The following is a 24,313-nucleotide window of genomic DNA, read 5'->3' on the forward strand; positions in this document are numbered from 1 at the left end:
TCTTATAGATCAAAAACAGGACACAATATTTTCAGGAATTAAACTGTTAAGAGTTTAACCTCATAAGCAATTAACACATGTTGTCTGAACGAAGCTAGTGCTCTTGGTTTTGTGTTGTCAGGAACCCCTGCCTTTCTCTGTCACACTGCCCCACCAGCATTGTGCTGCAGTTCACCAAACAAACAGGAGCAATTACAACAGAAAAGACAAAGCAGATATTTATAATATACCATCATGCTAATTCTGTTATCTTCCTTTTATTTAATGTGAGTAGGTTCTCGACTGTGGCAATATTGATAGGCATTTAAAAAATTTTTAAAAGATGGCAAACCAAAATAATATTTAGATAAAAAGAACAAAATAATCACTGTTGATAGGTAGCTTTAAAATACAATATGACATATAAGTGTAGACTCCCTAGTCACTGTGCCTCAGGAGCAGAGTCACATCTTTTCACATTAGTGGTTCTAATACGTACAAACACTTAATCCACAGTAGATGACCAGGGTGATTATCCCCATTCCCAAATAAAGCATAATCAACAATTCTTGTTATGTGGCATGACACTATATGACAAAATAACTATACCCTCAAGATCATTTTGGGTGTCCCATCTCTTTCTGTACCCAACAGCTATGCATTTCTGTCAATTGTTGTCATTCACAATCCCAAGCATGTGCTGTGTATCTTTAACCCATGTCACCCCTCACCCAAGGAGTCTGTGACCGCCCCCCCCTCCAACCCCAACCCCACCCCGGAGAGTCATCTCTTGACTATAGCAAGTTTATGCTGCAGCAGATCCACGGAGCCTGCTCTTCTCAGGAGTACTTGATCTGAATCATGTCATACATTCCAAGACGCTGATTTATTCCAACATGTTACGTCAAAGGATATTCCTGCTGCCAAGGTATCAAGGCCATATTATCTCTGGAGAGGAAAGAGAGATATCTATAGAGACAGAGAGAAAATTGGACTTATTTTTAACCCCTCAGATCTGGAACTTAAATCGTCCATTCATTGTTCGCATCCACTTGGAGCAGACTTTCACTTTCTTTCTGGTTATTGGCACAAGAAAGACTATAAAGGAATTGCTATATATGGATAAGATCATTTGGTAAGGCTTGCAGAATCAAGTGTGTTTTTTTTCTTAAAGGCGCTATAAAAGCAATTTTTGTGATTTTGCATAAGACTTTGTCCCAAGCGACTGGGTTCCGCAAGAGGAGTCACTGGAAGATGTGGTGATATGTCGGACACTGGTAGGTTTTCATCAGTTTCAGTGCATGCTTCAAATCCTTGTTCTTCTTGTCCCATCTGTGGATGACAGTGAGGAGAAACTGGTTGTCCCACTTGCGTCCCATGATGAGGAAGCTGCTGTTGGGGTTGTCCAGCTGGTTGCAGGGACAGCTCGCTCCATTCTTTATATACAGAACTAACTTTTTCAGGTCCTTCTTCCTCAAAGGTCCCATCTTCAGCACCTTCTTTCTCTTCTGGGAGATGATTTTGCGATCTCCCTTCTCCCTCTTCACCTCCTTGATTTTCATTCTGAGTGCTGTAAAGGCAAGATACCAGAAATCATTAACCATCGCTTTCATCCACCGATCCAAATCATCATTACAGAGTCATAGCAACAGACCCTTCAGCCCATCTACTCGGTACAATCTACCAATCACCCATTTACACTAATCCCATGCTATTCTCCTGAATTCCCATCAAGGCAACCACCTCCCCATTCTACCTCTCATTTACTACAAATAATGATGTTCCTCAGAGTGACCATCATGGATAGCCTGCCCTGGTTCGACCACAATGATACCACAGCCTAGAAAACTCACCAATGCTTCGACTGCCTTAGGAGACTAAAGACATTTGCCAGATTCCTGTTGACCCTCACCAATTTTTAATTGATGCATGTTAGAAAACAACCTAACATGATGCAGATAATTGGGACTTGGTTAGATAGGCAGTTTGGTGAGCACAGAAAGCTCAGTTTCTGTGCTGAGTGACCTCTATGACTTAACGAGGCAACCACTGGATTTTCTCTCTCTCAACACTGACACTTGTGGTTTATGTTCTTACACTTACAGCTGTCTTGTGAACAATCAGACCCTGTGTGTGTGAATCCTGCCTCTGGGTGAAGAGATTGCGGAGGCATTAGTAATGATCTTTTAAGAATCACTAGATTTTGGAATTGTTTCAGAGGACTGGGAAATTGCAAACGTCACTCCACTCTTCAAGAAGGGAGGGAGGCAGAAGGTCCCAGGAGGAGGTGAGGGGGGGAGGAGGTTGTTGTGACACACAGGAATCTGAGGCAGAAAAGGAGGGAAGGCAGACCCTGTACGAGGGGTGAGGCGGTGTCCTGTATGTGAGTGTGACTGAGTGTTTGGACATGAGTGGTATTTCTGCTTCATACTGTGTGTGTGTGTGTGTGTGTGTGTGTGTGTGTGTGTGTGTGTGCGCGCGCATGTCTGTGCATAATTCAATCAAATCTGATTGTTTCCCTTAAGGTTTTCATAAATAAAAAGGCAGAGGCTTTTAAGTGTAAGAAAAACCTCAACATTCCCTTTATTGACAACCAAACACAGTACATAAAGCATGGTAAAAAAAAATCATGCCATTACATCATCATGGCATTACATGGTGTTCATGCCATTACATCATCATGGCAGACCAGCCTCTCAAAGTGAGCCCCAAATCAAAGTCAGTAGCTGTGAACTATGGGTGGTTCCACCCATTAGCCTACAGGTCATCAAGGCCAACACAAAGAAATGAGACTGAAGGTTGATTTCAGGAAGATTGGACATAGAGAGGTTGTGTTAACGCTGCCTTGTACCCTGGTCGGACCACAGGTGGAGCATTGTGTACAATATGAGTGATGTAGTGACACTGGAGAGTATGCAGAGAAGGTTTTACAAGAATGACCCCTGAAATGACCAGATATTGAGTGAGGATGAACAGACTGGGTCTCTTTCCTCCTGAGAGAAGAAGGGAGAGGAGACATCCAATATGGAGATCTGTAAAATGCTGAGGGGCTTTCATTTAGAGATAGCGCATGGTACTGTACGTACTTGGAATGCGGGAGGAAACCAGAGCACCTGGAGGAAACACACCCAGTCATGGGGAGAACGTACACATTCCTTAGAACCCTGCTGCTCCAGGTTTTGGGAGAGCCGATTCAGAGAAAGTGTTGCCGCTTGTAGGGGAAGAGGGGAACCAGAGGTCATCTGTATCAGAGAGTTAACAACAAATCCAACAGGAAATTCTGGAGAAACTCTGAGAGAATAGTGAGATTGTGGAACTCAATCCAACAAGGAGAAGTGAGGTTGGAGAGGAAAGATGTGCATAAGGGAAGCCTTACAACAGAGGAGAGAACAAAGCTGAGAGATGGAGATGTGGGGGAGCACATACACCATTATGGACTGGTCTGGCTGAACAGCCTGTTTCTACCCTGTATAATCCCATAAAAGGGCAATCACTGGTGCTAACTCTCATGGCCTAATAAGACCATATAACACACATAAGAGCAGAATTAGGCTATTTGGCCCATCGAGGCTGCTTTGACATTTGATCATGGCTAATCCATTTTCCTCTCAGCCCCATTCTCCTGCCTTTCTCCCGGTAACCTTTGCCCAGACTTATCAAGAATCTATCAATATTCACCTTAAATACACCTAATAGGCCACCACAGCTGCCCATTGCACCAAATTTCACAGATTCACCACCCTCTGGTTAATGTAATACCTCCTCATCTCCATTCTAAATGGGCAGCCCTCTATTCTAAGGTTGTGCCCTCTGGTCTGAAACTCCCCCACTATAGGAAGCATACTCTCCACATTCACTCTATCTAGGCCATTTAACATTTGATAGGTTTCCCTTCATTCTTCTAAATGCCAGGCCTAGAGCCATCAAACAATCTCTCTTCATATGCTAAGCCATCGAATAAACTCACCTCATATGATAAGCCTTTCATTCCAGAATCATTTTCATGAACCTCCTTTGAACCCTCTCCAATGTCAGCACATCCTTTCTTAGATAAGAGGCCAAAAAGTGCTCACAGTACTCCAAGTGAGGCCTCACCAGTGTCTTATCCAGCCTCAGCATTACATCCTTGCTTTTATATTCTGTTGTTGAGCTGTAGACGACTTTATGGATAGTTAGTTGTCCATAGGATTTTCATGGCAAGTAGATTGCCAGGCCTTTCTTCCCTTTTATATTCTAATCCTCTCAAAATGAATGCTAACAATGTACTTGCCTTCCTCATCACCAATTCAACCTGCAAGTTAACCTTTAGGGAACCCTGCACAAAGATTCCCAAGTCTCTTTGCACCTCTGAATTTTGAATTTTCTTCCCATTTAGAAAATTTATTTCTTCTATCAAAGGTCATGACCTACCTCTAACAAAGCTTCTACCAAGGTGCAGAGACTTGCCTTGGACCCATCATCATATATATATAGCTGCGAAGAAAGCACGACAGTGCCTCTACTCCCTCAGGAGTTTGCGGAGGTTCGACGTGTCATCAAAGACCTTAGCAAACATCGACAGATGTGTGGTGGAAAGTGTGCTGACTGGCTGCATTACAGCCTGGTGTGGGAACACCAATGCCTTTGAGCGGAAAATCCCACAAAAGATAGGAGATTCGGCCCAGAACATCACGGGCAAAACCCTCCCAACCATTGTGTACATCTACATGAAACTTTGCCGTAGAGAAACAGCATCCATCATCAAAGATCCCCACTGCCCAGGCCATGCTTTTTCCTCACTGCTGCCATCAGGAAGAAAGTACAGGAGTCTCAGGACTCGCACCACCAGTTTCAAGAACAGATACTACCCCTCAAACATTAGGCTCTTGAACAATAGGGGATAACTGCATTCATTTAAAGAATGTGTTATGTTGTTATTTCATGCTTGTTCTTTACTGCTATTTATTTATATCTGCACTTGTACAGTTTATTTATAGCTCACAGTTCCTGATGTTAATAGTTTACAGTTATAGTTCTATACATTTGTTAAATACGACCACAGAAGAAGAATCTTGAAGAGTGGAGTGACATTTGTGGTGACATGTATGTACTCTGATAATAAATTTACTTTGAACTTTGATATACTTTACCTCATTATATTCCATCTGCCACTTCTTTGCCCATTCCCTTAATCTGTTTAAGACCTTCTGTAGCCTCTCTGTTTTCTCAACACTACTTGCCCCTCCATCTATCTTCGTACTGTCCACAAACTTTGCAACAAAGACATCAGTTCCATCATCATTGACATACAGTGTGAAAAGAAGCGGTCCCAACACCAACCCCTATGGAATACCACTACTTAACGGCAGCCAATCAGAAAAGGCTCTCTTTGCCTCTTATCAATCAGCTAATGCTCTATCAAGCTAATACATTTCTGTAATACCATGGGCTCTTAACTTGATAAGCAGGCAAGTTAAGAGCACCTTGTCAAAGGTCTTCTGAAAATCCAAGTACACAACATTCACTAATTCTCCTTTGTCTATCCTGCTTGTTATTTCCTCAGAGAATGCCAACAAATTTGACAGGCAAGATTTTCCCTTAAGGGATTCCTGCTGATTATGGGCTGTTTATCATGTGCCTCCAAGTACCCTGGAACCACATCCTTAACAATTGACTCCAACATCTTCTCAACCACTCCAACATCTTCCGACCAACTGGTCTATAATTTCTTTTCTTCTGCCTCCCTCCCTTCTTGAAGAGTGGAATGACATTTGCAATTTCCCAGTCCTCTGAGACAATTCCAAAATCTAGTGATTCTTGAAAGATTATTACTAATGCGGCCACAATCTCTTCAACCAGACTCCAGCCCTGTGGCTCAGATGGGTAGGGAAGGGAAGAGAAAGGCAGTAGTGATAGGGGACTCGATAGTTAGGGGGTCAGACAGGTGATTCTGTGGACGCAGGAAAGAAACTCGGATGGTAGTTTGCCTCCCAGGCGCCAGGGTCCAGGATGTTTCAGGTCACGTCCACGATATCCTGCAGTGGGAGGGAGAACAGCCAGAGGTCGTGGTACATATTGGTACCAATGACATAGGTAGGAAAAGGGAAGAGGCCCTGAAAGCAGACTACAGGGAGTTAGGAAGGAAGTTGAGAAGCAGGACCGCCAAGGTAGTAATCTCGGGATTACTGCCTGTGCCACATAACAGTGAATAGAACGAGGTGGAGGATAAATGTGTGGCTGAGGGATTGGAGCAGGGGGCAGGGATTCAGATTTCTGGATCACTGGGACCTCTTTTGGGGCAGGTGTGACCTGTACAAAAAGGATGGGTTGCACTTGAATCCCAGGGGGACCAATATCCTGTTGGGGAGGTTTGCTAAGGCTACTGGGGAGAGTTTAAACTAGAATCGTTGGGGGGTGGGAATCGAACTGAAGAGACTGGGGAAGAGGCGGTTGGCTCACAAATAGAGAAAGCTTGGAGACAGTGCAAAAGGGAGGATAAGCAGGTGATAGAGAAGGGACACGCTCAGATGGTTTGAGATGTATTGTGAACAAAGCGGATGAGCTTAGAGCGTGGATCAGTGCTTGTAGCTATGATGTGGTGGCCATTACAGAGACTTGGATGGCTCAGGGACAGGAATGGTTACTTCAAGTGCCGGGTTTTAGATGTTTCAGAAAGGACAGGGAGGGAGGCAAAAGAGGCAGGGGCATGGCACTGTTGATCAGAGATAGCGTCACGGCTGCAGAAAAGGTGGACGTCATGGAGAGATTGTCTAACGAGTCTCTTTGGGTGGAGGTTAGGAACAGGAAGGGATCAATTACTTTACTGGGTGTTTTTTATAGGCCGCCCAGTAGTAACAGGGATATTGAGGAGCAGATAGGGAAACAGATCCTGGAAAGGTGTAATAACAACAGAGTTGTCATGGTGGGAGATTTTAATTTCCCAAATACCGATTGGCATCTTGGTAGAGCGAGGGGTTTAGGTGGGGTGGAGTTTGTTAGGTGTGTTCAAGAAGGATTCTTGACACAATATGTAGATAAGCCTGCAAGAGGAAGAGACTGTACTTGATTTGGTATTGGGAAATGAACATGGTCAGGTGTCAGATCTCTCAGTGGGAGAGCATTTTGGAGATAGTGATCATAATTCTATCTCCTTTACAATAGCAGTGGAGAGAGATAGGAACAGAGAAGGTAGAAAAGCATTTAATTGGAGTAAGGGGAATTATGAGGCTATCAGGCAGGAACTTGGAAGCTTAAATTGGGAACAGATGTTCTCGGAAAGGTACGGAAGAAAGTGGCAAATGTTCAGGGGATATTTGTGTGGAGTTCTGCGTAGGTACGTTCCAATGAGACAGGGAAGTTATGGTAGGGTACAGGAACTGTGGTGTACAAAGGCTGTAGTAAATCTTGTCAAGAAGAAGAGAAAAGCTTACAGAAGGTTCAGAGAGCTAGGTAATGTTAGAGATCTAGAAGATTATAAGGCTAACAGGAGGGAGCTTAAGAAGGAAATTAGGAGAGCCAGAAGGGGCCATGAGAAGGCCTTGGCAGGAAGGATTAAGGAAAACCCCAAGGCATTCTATAAGTATGTGAAGAGCAAGAGGATAAGACATGAAAGAATAAGACCTATCAAATATGACAGTGGGAAATTGTGTATGGAACCGGAGAAAATAGAAGAGGTTCTTAATGAATACTTTACTTCAGTATTCGCCATGGAAAAGGATCTTGGTGATTGTAGTGATGACTTGTAGTGGACTGAAAAGCTTGAGCATGTAGATATTAAGAAAGAGGATGTGCTGGAGCTTTTGGAAAGCATCAAGTTGGATAAGTCGCTGGGACCGGACGAGATGTACTCCAAGCTACAGTGGGAGACGAGGGAGGAGATTGCTGAGCCTCTGGCGATGATCTTTGCATCATCAATGGGGACAGGAGAGGTTCCAGAGGATTGGAGGGTTGCAGATGTTGTTCCCTTATTCAAGAAAGGGAGTAGAGATAGCCCAGGAAATTATAGACCAGTGAGTCTTACTTCAGTTGATGGAGAAGATCCTCTCAGGAACATTTGGAGAGGTATAATATGATTAGGAATAGTCAGCATGGCTTTGTCGAGGGCAGGTCATGCCATACGAGCCTGATTGAATTTTTTGAGGATGTGACTAAACACATTGATGAAGGAAGAGCAGTAGATGTAGTGTATATGGATTTCAGCAAGGCATTTGATAAGGTACCTCTTTCGAGGCTTATTGAGAAAGTAAGGAGGCATGGGATCCAAGGGGACATTGTTTTGTGGATCCAGAACTGGCTTGCCCACAGAAGGCAAAGAGTGGTCATATTCTGTATGGAGGTCAGTGGCCAGCGGTGTGCCTCAGGGATCTGTTCTGAGACCCTTACTCTTCGTGATTTTTATAAATGACCTGGATGAGGATGTGGAGGGATGGGTTAGTAAGTTTGCTGATGACACTAAGGTTGGGGGTGTTGTGGATAGTGTGGAGGGCTGTCAGAGGTTACAGCAGGACATTGATAGGACGCAAAACTGGGCTGAGAAGTGGCAGATGGAGTTCAACCCAGATAAGTGTGAAGTGGTTCATTTTGGTGATGATGACAGAATATAGTATTAATGGGAAGACTCTTGGCAGTGTGGAGGATCAGAGGGATCTTGGGGTCCAAGTCCATAGGATGCTCAAAGCAGCTGTGCAGGTTGACTCTGTGGTTAAGAAGGCATACGGTGTATTGGCCTTCATCAACCGTGGAATTGAACTTAGGAGCCGAGCAGTAATGTTGCAGCTATATAGGACCCTGGTCAGACCCCACTTGGAGTACTGTGCTCAGTTCTGGTTGCCTCACTATAGGAAGGATGTGGAAACCATAGAAAGGGTGAAGAGGAGGTTTACAAGGAAGTTGCCTGGACTGGGGAGCATGCCTTATGAAAACAGGTTGAGTGAACTCGGCCTTTTTTCCTTGGAGCGACGGAGGATGAGAGGTGACCTGATAGAGGTGTATAAAATGATGAGAGGCATTGATCGTGTGGATAGTCAGAGGCCTTTTCCCAGGGCTGAAATGGCTGCCACAAGAGGGCATAGGATTAAGGTGCTTGGGAGCAGGTACAGAGGTGATGACAGGGGTAAGTTTTTTACGCAGAGAGTGGTGAGTGTGGGAATGGGCTGCCAGCCACTGTGGTGGAGGCGGATACAATAGGGTCTTTTAAGAGACTTTTGGATAGGTACATGGAGCTTAGAAAAATAGAGGTAGCGACATGTTCGGCATAACTTTGTGGGCTGAAGGGCCTGTATTGTGCTGGGGTGTATGGGGTGTCAGGGAGGGGTAGCACCTCCGGTGGGGAACATGTCACGTCCTTTTCAAGGCAGTTAGTCCACCTTTGGTCCCCACCTTTGGCACTCAGCTCTCACCTGTGGTTCCCCGTAGCTGTTTGCATGCGACAGCGGCTACACCCCAGGCAATGGCTTCGACAAGCTGGCTAAACCAGGTGAGGGCAGCCGACGGGTCTCAAACCCTCGGTGAGATAGGCAGTTGTCTATCCCAGCATGTGAAGACAGACTCCGGCGGATTGAGCGGACGAGACCAATGGAAGGTCCAACGGTCAAGAAGGCGGTCTCTGCAAGCGCCGTGGAATGTGTAGAGCAGGCCAAGACACAGAAGATGTCCTGGTCATCCACTGCACCTAGTCCGATCTCCAACCGTCTCGACTCTGTCTTGCCACTGGATCCGGATGGGAATTGGGAAGAGAGAGTGAGGCTGACGCTGCGTAACTCTCCCTCACTTAAATCAAGCGCTAGTCTCGACACCATCATAATGTCAACGAAGTCAACGATGGATGAACAACATATTGTGCTGTAGGTTTTCTATGTTTCTATGTTTCTAACCACCTCTTTCAGAACCCTGGGGTGTAGTCCATCTGGCCCAGGTGACCTATCTATCTTCAGATCTTTCAGCTTCCCAAGCACCCACCACCTAGTAATAGTAACTACACTTACCTCTGCCCTCTGATACTCTTGAATTTCCGGCATACTGGTAGTGTCTTCCACAGTGAAGACTGATGCAAAATACTTAATCAGTTCATCTGCCATTTTCTTGTCCCCCATTACTACCTCTCCTGTTCATTTTCCAGTCTTACTGTTACTCTTTACATATCTTCACAAATATTTTGGTATCCTCTCTGATATTATTGGCTAACTTACCTTCATATTCCCCATTTCCTTCCTTATGGTGTTTAGTTGCCTTCTGTTGGTTTTTAAAAGCTTCCCAATCCTCTAACTTCCCAGTAATCTTTGCTCTATTATATGCCATTCTTTTGCTTTATGTTGGCTTTGACTTCCCTTGTCAGCAATTGTTGTGTCTTCCTGCCTTTGGAATACTTCTGCCTCTTTGAGATGTATATACCCTGTGTCTTCTGAATTACTCCCAGAAACTCCAGCCATTGCTGCTCTGTTGTCATCCCTGCTTGTGTCCCCTTCCAACCAAATTTGGCCAACTCCTCTCTTGCCTCTGTAATTCCTTTAACTCCACTATAATACTGATGCTTTTAAGAGATTAGTTGCTCCTTTTCACTCTGTCTGGCTCCTGATTAATCTACCCTCAGTTCCTTTGGTCTAAAGAGACTAACCCCAGCACAACCATCCATTCCAAACAACAATCAATCGGCCCTGCTCATTCCTTGGCTGACTTCCTCCATACCTTCTCTCCTGGTGACCCATTCCGCCCTGACCACAAAGGCAGTCATTGTGGCTGAGCTCATGTTTTATTCATTTCCAGCAGAAGGAACTGGATACTAATTGGAATCTGATCTGAAGTTTGGTGGGTTTATATATAACAGAAGTACATACCTGGGCATGGGTTACAGGCTGGGATCTAATCCAGAGGTTTGTGGGGTTTATAGATTAAATGACAGAACCCCAGGATTGGGTTACAGGCTACGATCTAATCCAGGGGTTTTGTGGAGTTTTTTACAGTATGCAGAATAACTGATCCCCAGGAATGGGTTACAGACTGGGATCTATTCCAAGGATTTGGGTGTTTACATACAGGCTAACATTTCCCCTTGAAGTTGAACTTCTTAAGAATACATACTGGGATCTAATCCAAGGATTCGGAGGAGTTTTATATCGAATAACAGTTTCCTAATAAAGCTTATCTCTGGCATTGAGTTACAGGCTGGTATCTAAATGAGGCATTTATCTGGTGATGGGAGAGTAACATGTCCCTGGCAGTCACTTACAGGATGGAATCTAACCTGGGGTTGCGGGGTGGTTTTGTGGAGAATACCGGGTATCTGGAAGTGGGTTACAGGCTGGGATCTGATCCCGAAGCTGGGGGGAGGGTCGTATCTAGAATAACAGGGACCTGAGAGTGGGGCTGGCATCCATTCAAGAGGTTTGTTATCTAGAAAAGCAAATCTAGAGGACCAAGTTACATTGAGTCGAATTGAGTGGTATAGGGAGGGGGGTGATACTTAGAATAATGCTGCAGTTTCCTGGGAGTGAGCTACAGACTAGAATCTAATTGAGGGGTTGGTTTGGCGAGAGGCTGGGTGTGTATCGAGTAACATGTCCCTGGCCAGGAGCTACAGGGTGGAATCTAATGGAAGGGCTTGTCTGGGGGAGGGAGAGTGATTATGTACAGAATAACTTGTCCCTGGCAGTGAGACACAGACTGGAATCTAATCTTCAAGTGCAGATAGATGATGTAGACACTTGTCGATGGACAAACACTGAAGTCTGGCCTCTGCCTGGATGTAACACACTGTGGCTTACTGAAGCAGTAACAAAGGAGGATGAAAGGGGAACATGCTTCCGAACTGTGTGGTCGTTTTGCGAGCTCTCCAGAACGAGCTGTGAACAGCACGAACTTCAGGGACAGTCTGGCTCGGGATGAAATGTTAAACTGCATATTCTGCCTGGCTGAGGGCTCCGTTGTGTCTTGTGGGGCTGGCCCATGGGAATCCAACGCTGGATGGGAATTCTGTGCTGACTGGCATGTTCTTCATCCGGAACAAATCTTCTTACGGATAGAAAAATATCCTGGCTGCCTGTTGCAATGCAATTCCAGCATCAAATTGTGCAGATATTTTCATTTAACCTATCTTGGCTGATTTTCTCAGCACAGGTGGGTCCAAGAAAGTCCCTTCTGTTATTTATTCTGAGTACGTGGATATTGCCGGAAATGCTGGCCTTTTTGAACACTCTCAACATTGGATGACCCAGTTAGCTACTAAACACATCAATGGTCTGGAATTATTTAGAGTTTGGGGTGGGTAAGGAAGGTGGGTGGCCCTCGCTGATGGGTTTTAATAACAGACTCATACTTCATTACAACTGAGAAGGCCATTCAGTCCATCAAGTGTGGTACAGTGGTGCAGTTAGTACGACTATAAGACCCAGGAGCAAAATAAGGTCGTTTAGCTCATGGAGACTGCTCTGCCATTCCATGATGGCTGATTTATTATCCTTCATGACCCCGCTCTCTTGCCTTCTTCTCGTAACCTTTGATACTCTTGACTAACCAAGAACCTATCACCTCTGCTTTAAATATACTCCACAGCCATCTGTGGCAATGAATTCCACAGATTCACTGCACCCTGGCTAAAGAAATCCCTCCTTATCTCCATTCTAAATGGACGTTCCTCTAGTCTGAGGCTGTGCCCTCTGGTCCTAGACTCACCCACAATAGGAAACATCACATCCAACTCTGTCTGGCCCTTTCAGTAATCAATAGGTTTCAATGAGATCCTTCCTTCTTTCTTCTAAACTCCAGCGAGTACAGGCCCAGAGGCATCAAATGCTCCTCATACGTTAATCTGGAATTACTCTTGTGAACTTCCTCTGGACCCTCTCCAATGTCAGCAATCTTTTCTCAGATAAAGGGATCAAGCCTGCTCACAATACTCCAAGTGTGGTCTGACCAAAGTCTTATAAAGCCTCAGCATTACATCCTTGCTTTTATATTTCAGTCCTCTGGAAATGAATTCTAGTCCTTACTGTTGGCTCAACCTGCAAGTTAGCCCTTAAGGAATCCTGCACAAGGACTCCCAAGTCTCTTTGTGCCTCTGATTTTTGAATTTTCTCCACATTTAGTAAAAAGTCTATGCCTTTATTCCTTTTGCCAAAATGCTTAATGAAACAGTTCCCTGCACTGTATTCTATCCGGTACTTCTTTACCAAGTCCCCCAATCCGTCTAAGTCCTTCTGCTTACTCCTTGCTTCCTTAATATTACTTCGTATTGCCCGCAAACTTGGCCATAAGGCCATCAATTCCAACATCCAAATAATTCATATATAACGTGAAAAGTAGTGGTCCTAACACTGAACCCTGTGGAACACCACTGGTTACCGGAAAAGGTCCCCTTTATACCCACTCTTTGCCTCCTGCCAGTCAGCCAGTCTTTCCTCTATGCTAGTACCTTTCCTGTAATACCACGGGCTGCTACCTTGTAAAGCAGCCTCATGTCAAAGGCCCTCTGAAAATCCAAGTTCATTACACAGCACTTTATCCAAAATTGCCTTTCCCCTAGTAGGCTCAACCGTAAGCTGCTTTAAAGAGCCAATCTCATAGGCATTTTACAAGTTCCCTCTTGTGGAATCCAGAATGAATGGTTATTTCCAACCTACCTGGATATTGAAATCTCCCACTACTATTGTAACAGTGCCCTTTTTACATGCCTTATCTATCTCCCATTGTAATTTGTACCCCACATCTTGGCTACTAATTGGAGGCCCATCAGGGTCTTTTTTAGCCTTACAGTTTCTTAACTCTTCCCAGAAGGATTCCGCATCTTTGTGGGACAAGGCAGAGAGTGGTAGCAGACGGTTTTCTTTCTGAGTGGAGGCCTGTGACTTGTGGAGTGCTGCAGGGACTGTTCCTGAATCCATTGTTGTTTGTCATCCATGTCAATGATCTGGATGAAAATATGGTTAACTGGATCAGTAAATTTTGGGATGACACCAAGATTGGGGGTGTGGTGGACAGTGAGGAAGACTATCAGAGTGTGCAATGGGATCTAGACCAGATGGAAAAATGGCAGGTGAAACTTAATGCAGACGAGTGGGAGGTGTTGCACTTTGGTAGGACCAAGCAGAGTAGGTCTTATACAATGAACAGTAGAACAAAGGGATCATAATTCATTGAAAATCACATCATAAGTAGATAGGGTCATAAAGAAAGCTTTTGGCATATCGGCCTTCATAAATCAAAGTACTGACTATAGGAGATGGGATGTCATGTTGAAGTTGTATAAGATATTGCTGAGGTCTAATTTGGAGTATTGTGTGCAGTTTTAGTCACCTACCTACAGGAAAGTTGTAAGATTGAAAGAGTACGGAGAAAATGTACAAGGAAGTTGTTGGGTCTGGAGGACCTGAGTTATAAGGAAAGAATAAGTTAGGACTTGATTCCTTAGAACGTAAAAGAATGAGGGGAAATTTGATAGAGGTATACAAAGTTATGAAGGCTATAGATAGTGTAAATGCAAGCAGGCTTTTCCTACTGAGGTTAAGTGGACTCCAAATAGAGGTCATGGGTTAAAGGTGAAAGGTAAAAAGTTTGAGGGGAAGATAAGAGGAAATTTCTTCGCTCAGAAGTTGGTGACAGTGTGGAATAAGCTGCCAGTGCAAGTGGTGATCATGAGCTTGATTTCAATACTTAAGCGAAGTTTGGATAGGTACATGGATGGTAGGGACATGGAGGGTGATGGTCCCAGTGCAGGTTGATAGGAGTAGGCAGTTTAAATGGCTCAGCATAGCCTAAATGGGCTGAAGGGCCTCTTTCTGTGCTGTACTTTTCTATGACTCTATGGCTCTATCCTATGTCATCCTTTCCTAAAGATTTGATTTAATTTTTTTACCAACAGAGCCACACCACCCCTCTGCCTTTTACACCTCTCCTTTCGATATATGGCATTTCCTTAGATATTAAGCTCCTAACTACAATCTTCTTTCAGCCACAACTCAGTGATGCCCATAACATCGTACCTGCCGATCTCTAATTGCACTATATTCATCTACCTTACTCTGTATGCTGCATACATTCAAACATAACACCTTCAGTCCTGTATTCATCACCCTTTTCAATTTTGCTTCCATGTTAAACTTCAACATTTTGCCCCATCATCAATCTGCCTGTCCTTACAGCCCTGGAGACAATGGTTTGATCCCGGTCCCACAGCGTTAACGTGGAAATGGAAACAATTAATAATTCAGTCAAGCACCCTTCATCTGATGAAAACTGGAATAGTAAAGTGCAGGAATGGGCCATTCGGCCCATTAAGTCTGTGGTGCTTCTGCCTGCACGTGATCCACATCTCTCCGTTCCCTGTACATCCATGTGCCTATTCGGTGGCACTATCATATCTGTCTCCACCACCGCCGTAGGTAGTGTGTACCAGGCACTCACCACTCTCTATAAAACTCACTCCGTGTATCTCCTTTAAACTCTCCCCCTTTCATTTTTAAGCTACCCCTCCGGCGTTTGACATTTTAACCCTGGGAAAAGACTGTCTACCTTATCTACGCCTCTCATAATTTTATACACTGTTATAAGTTCTCTCCTCAGCCTCCAACATTCCAGAGCAAACAATCCAAGTTTGTTGAACCTCTCCTAATAGCACATGCTCTCTAATCCAGGCAGCATCCCAGTGACAGCCTTCTGCACCCTCTCCAGAGCCTTCCATCCGTTCTGTAACGGGGTGGCCAGAACTGCACACAATACTTCACTGACTGTTCCTCTCCCCACAGATGCTGTCTGACGTGCCGAGTGTTTCCAGCATCTTCTCTTTTTATTTCAGCTTTCCAGCATCCGCAGTTAAGTTTTGATTTTCCCTTCTCCTCAGCCAGTCACCCTGGATGAAGTGAAGTGTGTGGGGGTGGGGGGAGCGTGGAAACAACAAGTTCAGCAGGGACGGATGGACATGCTTGACCAAGCTTGTAGAATCCTTTGAAGAAATAAGGTACTTGGATCAGAGAGAAACAGTGGATGTGGTTTATACGGAGTTTGAAAAAGATACCACAAAAGAGACTTAAATCAAGAGACCAGCAGGAAAAGTTGCGTGACCACACAATTAGAGCAAAGGAACTGAAGGAATGGCTTGGTAGGTCAAAAGAAATATCCTGGATTGAAGTGGTTTATCTTTCTATGCTGGATCTATGCTGAGACCGGTCCAAAGGACTGAAATAGTCTTCCTTGAGGAATTTAGACGATAAAACATAGGAGTAGAATTAGGCCACTGCGTGTATCATGCCAGCCATTCATGGCTCATTCAGTTTCCCTCTCAACCCCACTCTCTTGTTTTCTTTCCATAACCTTTGACTCCCTTTACTAATCAAGAACCCATCAACCTCCACTTTAAATATACACAATGACCACTTCAGCATTCTGTGGCAACGAATTCCACAGATTTACCACCCTCTGGCTAAAGAAATCCTTCGCCATCTCTGTTCCCCGGACCTGGGGTTTCCCAGTGTTTGAAACCTCCCCTGCACACCCAGTCTATCATTCAGTATTCAATGAGATCCCCTCTCATTCTTCTAAACTCCAGTGAGTACAGGCTCTGAGCCATCAAATGCTTTTCATGTGTTAACCCTTTCATTTCCAGGATCGTTCTCATGCACCTCCTTTCATATACTGAAATTCCAGCACATTCTTACATACGGCCTTTTATGGAGACAGCAAAGTGCATGAATGGCAAGGTCTACAGAAAGTGGTGGATGCAACTCAGTTCATCGCAGGCAAAACCCTCCCCACTGTGGATCACATCTACAAGGAGCATTGCCACAAGAGAGCAGCATCCATCGTCAAGGAAGCCCGCCATCACGGCAATGCTTTCTTCTGGCTAGTACCATCAGAAAGGAAGTACAGGTCCCACCCCATCAGGGTCAGGAACAGATATTACCCTGCAACCATCAGGCTCCCGAACCAGCGTGGATAACTTCACTCACCCCAACGCTGTTCTGATTCCACAACCTACGGACTCACTTTCAAGGACTCTACAACCCCTGTTCTCAGTATTGTGTAGTTGTTTATTTGTTTGTTCATTTATTTCATTTGCATTACTTGTCTTCTTTTTGTGGACTGTCAGCCTGTTTCACTGTTCACCAATTTCAGCTCTGATCTATCCTCCCTACCAAATCCCTGAATGGAAATATATCAACTATTCCCTCACTATCCCTGGGTCTAACTCATGGAATTATAGGGAGAAACTGCAAGGAAGCAGGCCATTCAGTCCTCTAGTCCATACTAGATACCAACCAGCAATTTACACTCATCTGACATTAATCGCATTTTTATTCTCCCTACAGTCCCATCATCTTGCCTCAGATTCTAGACCCACAACCACTACCATCTAGAACAGCAAATACCTGGGAACACCATGTGGAAATCCCCCTCCAAGTCACTCACCATCCTGACTTGGAAACACATTGCTGTTCCTTCATTGTCGCTGGGTCAAGGTCATGGGATTCCCTCCCTAACAGCACTGTGGGTGTACCTACACCTCAGGGACTGCAGTGGTTCAAGAAGGCAACTCATCACCACCTTCTCAAGGGCAACTTGGGATGGGCAATCAATGCTGGCTGCGCTGGCGATGCCCACTTCCCGTAAATGAATAAATAAATAAAATTCTACCCCTTCACCTACAACCTAGGGGGCAATTTAACCCACTTACCTCCCTGTCTTTGGTACGAGGGAGGAAAGCAGAGCACCTGGTGAAAAACCACACGGTCACAGCGTTCAATTCCACCTTGGGCACCGTCTGTGTGGAGTTTGCACGTTCCCCCTATGACAGTGTGGGTTTTGGCCGGGTGCTCCAGTTTCCTCCTATATCCCAAAGACAGGGAGTCTGGTGGGTTAAATTGATTCTAGGAGGAAAGGTTATAGGTGAGACCAGTGTTGTGTTACGTTTAGGGTTGCTTTAAGGAGCAAAAATGAAAAGTTTTAATGAGTTAAAGGCCCTGGTAACGTCCCCAAGCAAAGGATGGTTGTGGTAATACAGGACGTGTGGCACGGCAAGCTCCCACAAGCAGCAATGTGCAAATGCTTGGGTCATCAGCTTTGATAAGGGAATGAATGTTATTCCACTGGGGAGAGTCCCTGCAGTTGCTGGAGGAGTGGTGATGGGACTTTGCACTGTACCTGCGTACAGTACCGAACTAGGTGGACAGGTCCTTGAGCGCAGCATGCCACTTGTAAAACTGCACTACAAAGGCACAAAGTTGTGGAGGATCATTTATTCATTGTGTGCCATGCCGTATGACCAAGGCGATCATGACCCCTTCCATCACCATGATTGTTCTTGGACAAATTTTACTGCAGAAGTGGTTTGCCACTGCCTTCTTCTGGGCAGGGTATCTTTACAAGATGGGTGACCCCAGCCAGTATCAACACCCTTCAGAGAATGACTGCCTGGCATCTGTGTTCACATAACCAGGGCTTGTGATTTACACCAGCTGCGCATATGCCCACCCACCACCTGCTCCCATGGCTTCCCGTGACCCTGATCAGGGCGCTAAGCAGGTGCCACACCTTGCCCAGGGCTGACCTGTAGGCTAGCAGAGGGAAGGAGCAGCTTACAAATACTTTGCTAGAGGCACATCTCCACCCTGCCATCCTGTAGAGGACAGGGATGTATAAAAGGAAACCTTTCTCTTCCCTTAACCCTTTAATGAATATGTTAACGTATACGGAACGTTTAGTGGCTCTGGGTCTGTACTTGCTGAAGTCTATAAGAAAAAGGAGGTATTTTATTGAAATCTATCAAATATTGAAAGGCCTGGACAGAGTGGATGTTTCTTGTAGTGGTCCTAGTAGTCCAGGAACAGGGGACACAGCCTCAGAATAAGAAAAGAAGGATGTCTCTGTAGAACGGAGCTGAGGAGGAATTTCTTTAGCTAGAGGGTGGTGAATCTGTGCACAGTTGTGGATGCCAAGCAATTGGGTATTTTTAGAGCAGAGGTTGATGAGTCCTTGATTAGTTTGGGCGTCAAAGGTTACGGGGAGAAGGTAGGAGAATAGGGTTGAGAGGGATAATAAATCAGCCACGATTGAATGGTGGAGCAGACTTGATGGGCTGAATGGCCTAATTCTGCTCCTATGCCTAATGGTTTTATTGTCTTTCCCATTACTGTTGCCTGAACTTTTGAAGCCAGGAATTCAGAGAAATAAGCTTCAACAAATTTGGAGAGTGTGACTCCAATTTTCCATCAATGAAATCCAACATTGCATGGTTAGGATCTGAGATGTCTCACCATCCCAGGCTGCCTTTGAAAGACTCAAATAGCACACTGTAGTGACCCAACCACAACCACATTGCTCAAGCCCCAAGGAGATTCCGAACCCTTGTTTTAATTATGCTGATCTCAAGGAGCCCCGGTCTGCTGGGACACACCCTTAGCATATCCTGCGCACTCACGCTACCCCGAGAGGTTCTCCTGGTTACTTGCCGGCTCATTCTCCGAGGTTGGAGCAAGGGACTGTCATGGGGTCTGCAGTTTGCAAGAGAGTCAGCAGGCGACAAACTGAGTTTCTTCTTTGGGAACGAACAGTGCCTTTGCACCCAACATTGCACTTGTTTGGAGTCTTAGAGTCACACAGCATGGAAATAGACCGTTCGGCCCATCTCCTGCATTCTGACCAGTATGCAAACATTCATATTAATATGGAATGGTAGCATAATGCCCTGCAGGGTTGGTGAGAAGCGGCAGATAGAGTTCGATCCGGAAAAGTGTGCAGAGATTCACACTTTGGAAGGTCGAATTTGAAGGCAGAAAACAGGGTTAATAGCAGGATTCTTTGTAGTGAGGAGGAACGGAGGGATTTTGGGTGTACATCCATAGATCCCTCAAAGTTGCTGTTCAAGTTGATGGGGTTGTTAAGACGGTGTATGGTGTGTTGGCCCTCATTAGTTGGGGTATTGAGTTCAGGAGCCATGAGGAAATGTTACAACTCTATAAAACCCTGGTTAGACCACATTTGGAATACTGTATTCAGATCTGGTCACCTCATTACAGGAAGGATGCAGAAGCTTTAGAAAGGGAGCAGAGGAGATTTAGCAGAATTCTGACCTGGATTAGAGAGCTGCTTGATCTGTTGAATTCCTCCAGCATTTGTATTGTGTTCCTCTGCAGTTCCAGCATCTGCAGGATCTCCCTCCTTGTCTGTCTGTCTATCTCTTTCTCTTCTGTCTCTGTTTTTCTCTCTCTCTGTCTCTCCATCTGTCTATCTGTCTCTGTCTCCTGCTCTCTCCTCTCTCTGTCACTCTCTCCACCCTCTCTCTCTATCCAGTTCACTCTGCAGTTCTCTGTCTCTGTCTCTCTCTAGCTTTCACTATCTCTTTCTCCATCTCCCTCTCCCCACCTCCATCCCTCTGTCCCTCTCACCATCTATCTCTCACTCTCTCCTCTGATGAAACACTCCCTCTTTACCCAAGCTTCTGGTCAGAAGTCCTAACATGTTTGATAGCCATCGTTCACTTTTTCCTTATGAGGGAAATCTAATAATCATGTTTTTTTTTCTTTAACAGCTGCACGATACATTCATTAAAATGAAATCTGAGTAACTGAAGCTTATTTAGTGTCTAGGTCCATTATTTGGACTGAACATAGAGCCAACAATTCAGTGTGTCACGTTCCACATCTGGCAATCTCCCTGCTGAGGTCTGTCCTGTGGTGTGGTTGGGGCTTCTCATCCCAACAGTATTGCTCACTGGGCATTTTTTCAGAATATTCCTAGCCAATGCTCCATCTGAGCGCGAGTTTTTGTCAGGCACATTTTTCCAGTTGTTCAGTTTAATGTAGAAAATGCGCCTTTCACAAACTGCGGTGGCAAGAGTTTTAAGTTTAACCACAGGAGACAGGGTGAGGAATATGGAGCCAAGGAACTTTGGTTTCCTGCGACAGGAAGTAGGGCGCCACAGTCGGACAACCTGACGGCTCGACTTTTCCTCTTGGTGAGCCCAATGCTGTGCCACTGATGTGTGGTAGGATCTGTCTCTCGACATCTTATGTCTTTGGCCCCACCAGCTGCCACTACCATCAGAGACTTCAGACAGCAAGAAGAGGCTAAAGAAATTTGGCATGTTTCTGTCGAAACCAACCCCCCCTCCCCGCCCAACCAATTTTTACCAGTGTACCACAGAAAGCATCCTCTCCGACAGCATCACAGCTTGGTTTATCAACTGGTCTGCCTGGAGCTGCAAGGAACTGTGGAGAGTTGAGGACACACCTCAGCACATCAGAGAAACCAGCCTGTCCTCTATGAACACTGTCTATACCTCACTGCCTCGGTAAAGCAGCCAGCATAATCAAAGACCCCACCCACTCCAGATAGACTCTCTTTGCCCTGTCTGTACCCTCAGAAGTTACAAAAACCTGAAAACATGTTCCACAAGGTTCAAGAACAGCTTCTAGCCCACCGTTACAAGAGTAAAGAACAGCCCTTTAGCATGATAAGATGAAGACCTGACATCACAACCTACCTCATAATGGTGTTGTACCCAATTGACTACCCGCACTGCACTTTCTCTGTTACTGTTACACTTTATCCTGCATTCTGTTATTGTTTTGCCTTGCCTCAGTATGCTGCTGTAATCAATTGATCTGTAAGCAAGACAAGTTTTTCGCTGTACCTCAGTACATATGACTATAATAAACCAATATATGTTGAAGAGCACTATTTTGTCAGAGGCACCGCCCTTCCAGTGAGATGCTAAACTGGGGCGTTATTGTCTCCCTTGGGAGCAAAAGTCCTCCAGGAAACATAATATCATTCAACGCTGATTGACAGTACTAACACAGGTGATCCACACTTTACAGACAGATCCTTCAGCCCATCACAATCCTACCTGCAATCAAGAAAAACGTATATTGTCACAAAATTGTGGATTCCTGGTTCGTGGGTAGGAAGAATTTAGAAGGATTTGGGTCACTGCAGGCAAATGGGACTAGGAGGCACCTTGGTCGGCAAGGACCAGTTCAGCTGAAGGGCCTGCTTCTGTAACAAGTGACTCTTTGACTCCAAATTGGGGGGCATTGAAGGGCAATGAGAGGTCAGATCTTCTAGGGCTCTGGCAATAAGATGACAGGCATGCCCTAATTCCAAAAAAAAATTATATAAATAAAAAAAGTTCTTTCTTCAATAAGACCGAAAAATTGTAAAAATCACAAGGAAATAAGACAAAAATTATCTATAAATCACCTTTGACCTACTGAATCCATGCAGGTGAATGGGGTTGGTCTAGCTGGGTACCAGATAGTTGGGATGGAGTTGCTAGGATATGATCCCATGGCTACAGGACATGCTTTCTTCCCCAAACCTGGACTGTTTGTTTACCATTTGGTGAAAATCGAGAAACCTGGACAAGTTGGAAGCCCAGAACAGGTTGAAGAGAAAAGGCTAATTATGAACGATTTCAGAACAAAGCCCTGTATTTATGAGTTTCACATTTTGTAGGAATTAAATGCTGAGGAAAAGTAAGTCTAGACTGTATCAGAAGAGAGAATTTTGGATCATTCAAATACCTGTCAATGTTCAAAGTAAATTTGTAATCAAAGCAAGTATATGTCACCATATAACTACCCTGCGATTCATTTTCTTGCAGACATTTATAGGAAAATGAGATACAATAGAATTTATGAATAACTATACAAAGATTGACAAATAACCAATGTGCAAAGGAAGACAAGCTGTGCAAATAAAAACTAATATTAAAAACAGGAGTTGTAAAGAGTCCTTGAAAGTGAGTCCATAGGTTGTGGAATCAGTTCGGAGTTGAGGTGAGTGAAGTTATCCACACTGGTTCAGGAGCCTGATGGCTGTAGGGTAATAACTCTTCCTGAACCTGGTAGTGCAGCACCCAAGGCTCCTGTACCTCTTGTCCAATGGTAGTAGCGAGAAGAGGGCACGACCTGTTCAGATCCCTCTGAGATGTTGTTACTGTTCCTGCCTCTAACTCCTCCCATTCCAGATACCATCTACACAGCCTGTGAAAAGTTTACCTCAGCTCATCTTTAAACCTTCTCCCTTTTGTCTTAAACCTATGCCCTCTGACCATAGACATCCTTACCATAGGATAATCACTGGGTCTTTAGTCTGTTATAATTTTATATACCATTCAGCTTCCTTCGCTCCAGGAAATGACATGTCATGAAGGAGAGGGAGGAGCTGGGAGAAGGGAGGAAACAAAGGTTAATTTGGAGGATGCATCAGTGGATGAAGGAGTAGGATCATCTTGGAATTACCACCAGAGGTGGAGTGTGGTGGTTGGAAATGTGGGAAGCAAACTTATTCTCCAAAAGAGCAGAGGGATCTTGGGGCCCAAGTCCATAAATCCCTCAAAGTTGTTGTGCAAGTCAGCTGGTGGCGCAGTGACATCAGCGCTGGACTCCGGAATGGAAGTTCCTGGGTTCGAATCCAGTCGGGGCTGCTCGCGAGTACGCTTTCCATCCGTGCCAAGTTGAGTGTTGAGCTCACAACTTGACCTCGTAAAATAAAGAAAAATACTGCGAAATGTCTGTGCGAGGAGTGGCTCCCCACACAGCCTTCCGATCCGCGCCTTGTACAGCATGAAAATGCCTGACGCTGGCCTCTCAGGCCTGAGTTGACGTCACCATCATCATCATCATTTGACAAGGTTCCACACGGTAGGCTTATTCAGAAAGTCAGAAGGCATGGGATCCAGGGAAGTTTGGCCAGGTGGATTCAGAATTGGCTTGCCTGCAGAAGGCAGAGGGTGGTGGTGGAGGGAGTACATTCAGATTGGAGGATTGTGACTAGTGGTGTCCCACAAGGATCTGTTCTGGGACCTCTACTTTTCGTGATTTTTATTAACGACCTGGATGTGGGGGTAGAAGGGTGGGTTGGCAAGTTTGCACACGACACAAAGGTTGGTGGTGTTGTAGATAGTGTAGAGGATTGTCGAAGATTGCAGAGAGACATTGATGGGATGCAGAAGTGGGCTGAGAAGTGGCAGATGGAGTTCAACCCAGAGACGTGTGAGGTGGTACACTTTAGAAGGACAAACTCCAAGGCAGAGTACAAAGTAAATGGCAGGATACTTGGTAGTGTGGAGGAGCAGAGGGATCTGGGGGTACATGTCCACAGATCCCTGAAAGTTGCCTCACAGGTAGATAGGGTAGTTAAGAAAGCTTATGGGGTGTTGGCTTTCATAAGTCGAGGGATAGAGTTTAAGAGTCGCGATGTAATGATGCAGCTCTATAAAACTCTGGTTAGGCTACACTTGGAGTACCGTGTCCAGTTCTGGTCGTCTCACTATAGGAAGGATGTGGAAGCATTGGAAAGGGTACAGAGGAGATTTACCAGGATGCTGCCTGGTTTAGAAAGTATGCATTATGATCTGAGATTAAGG

General features: G+C 45.0%; 1 protein-coding gene across 1 annotated transcript in view; it reads right to left on the minus strand.

Annotated features, from left to right (window-relative positions):
- Window positions 1-241: 241 nt before the first annotated feature.
- The window catches only part of sfrp5 (secreted frizzled-related protein 5), a 50,184-nt gene continuing 26,112 nt past the window's right edge, over window positions 242-24,313 (minus strand). Inside the window, exon 3 of the mRNA XM_072239016.1 lies at window positions 242-1,549. Within this exon, the coding sequence (XP_072095117.1) occupies window positions 1,224-1,549 (326 nt within the window). The 3' untranslated portion in view covers window positions 242-1,223. The remainder of the gene's footprint in view (window positions 1,550-24,313) is intronic.

The sequence above is a fragment of the Mobula birostris genome, chromosome 21, assembly GCF_030028105.1.
Source record: "Mobula birostris isolate sMobBir1 chromosome 21, sMobBir1.hap1, whole genome shotgun sequence".
Lineage (NCBI taxonomy): Eukaryota > Metazoa > Chordata > Chondrichthyes > Myliobatiformes > Myliobatidae > Mobula > Mobula birostris.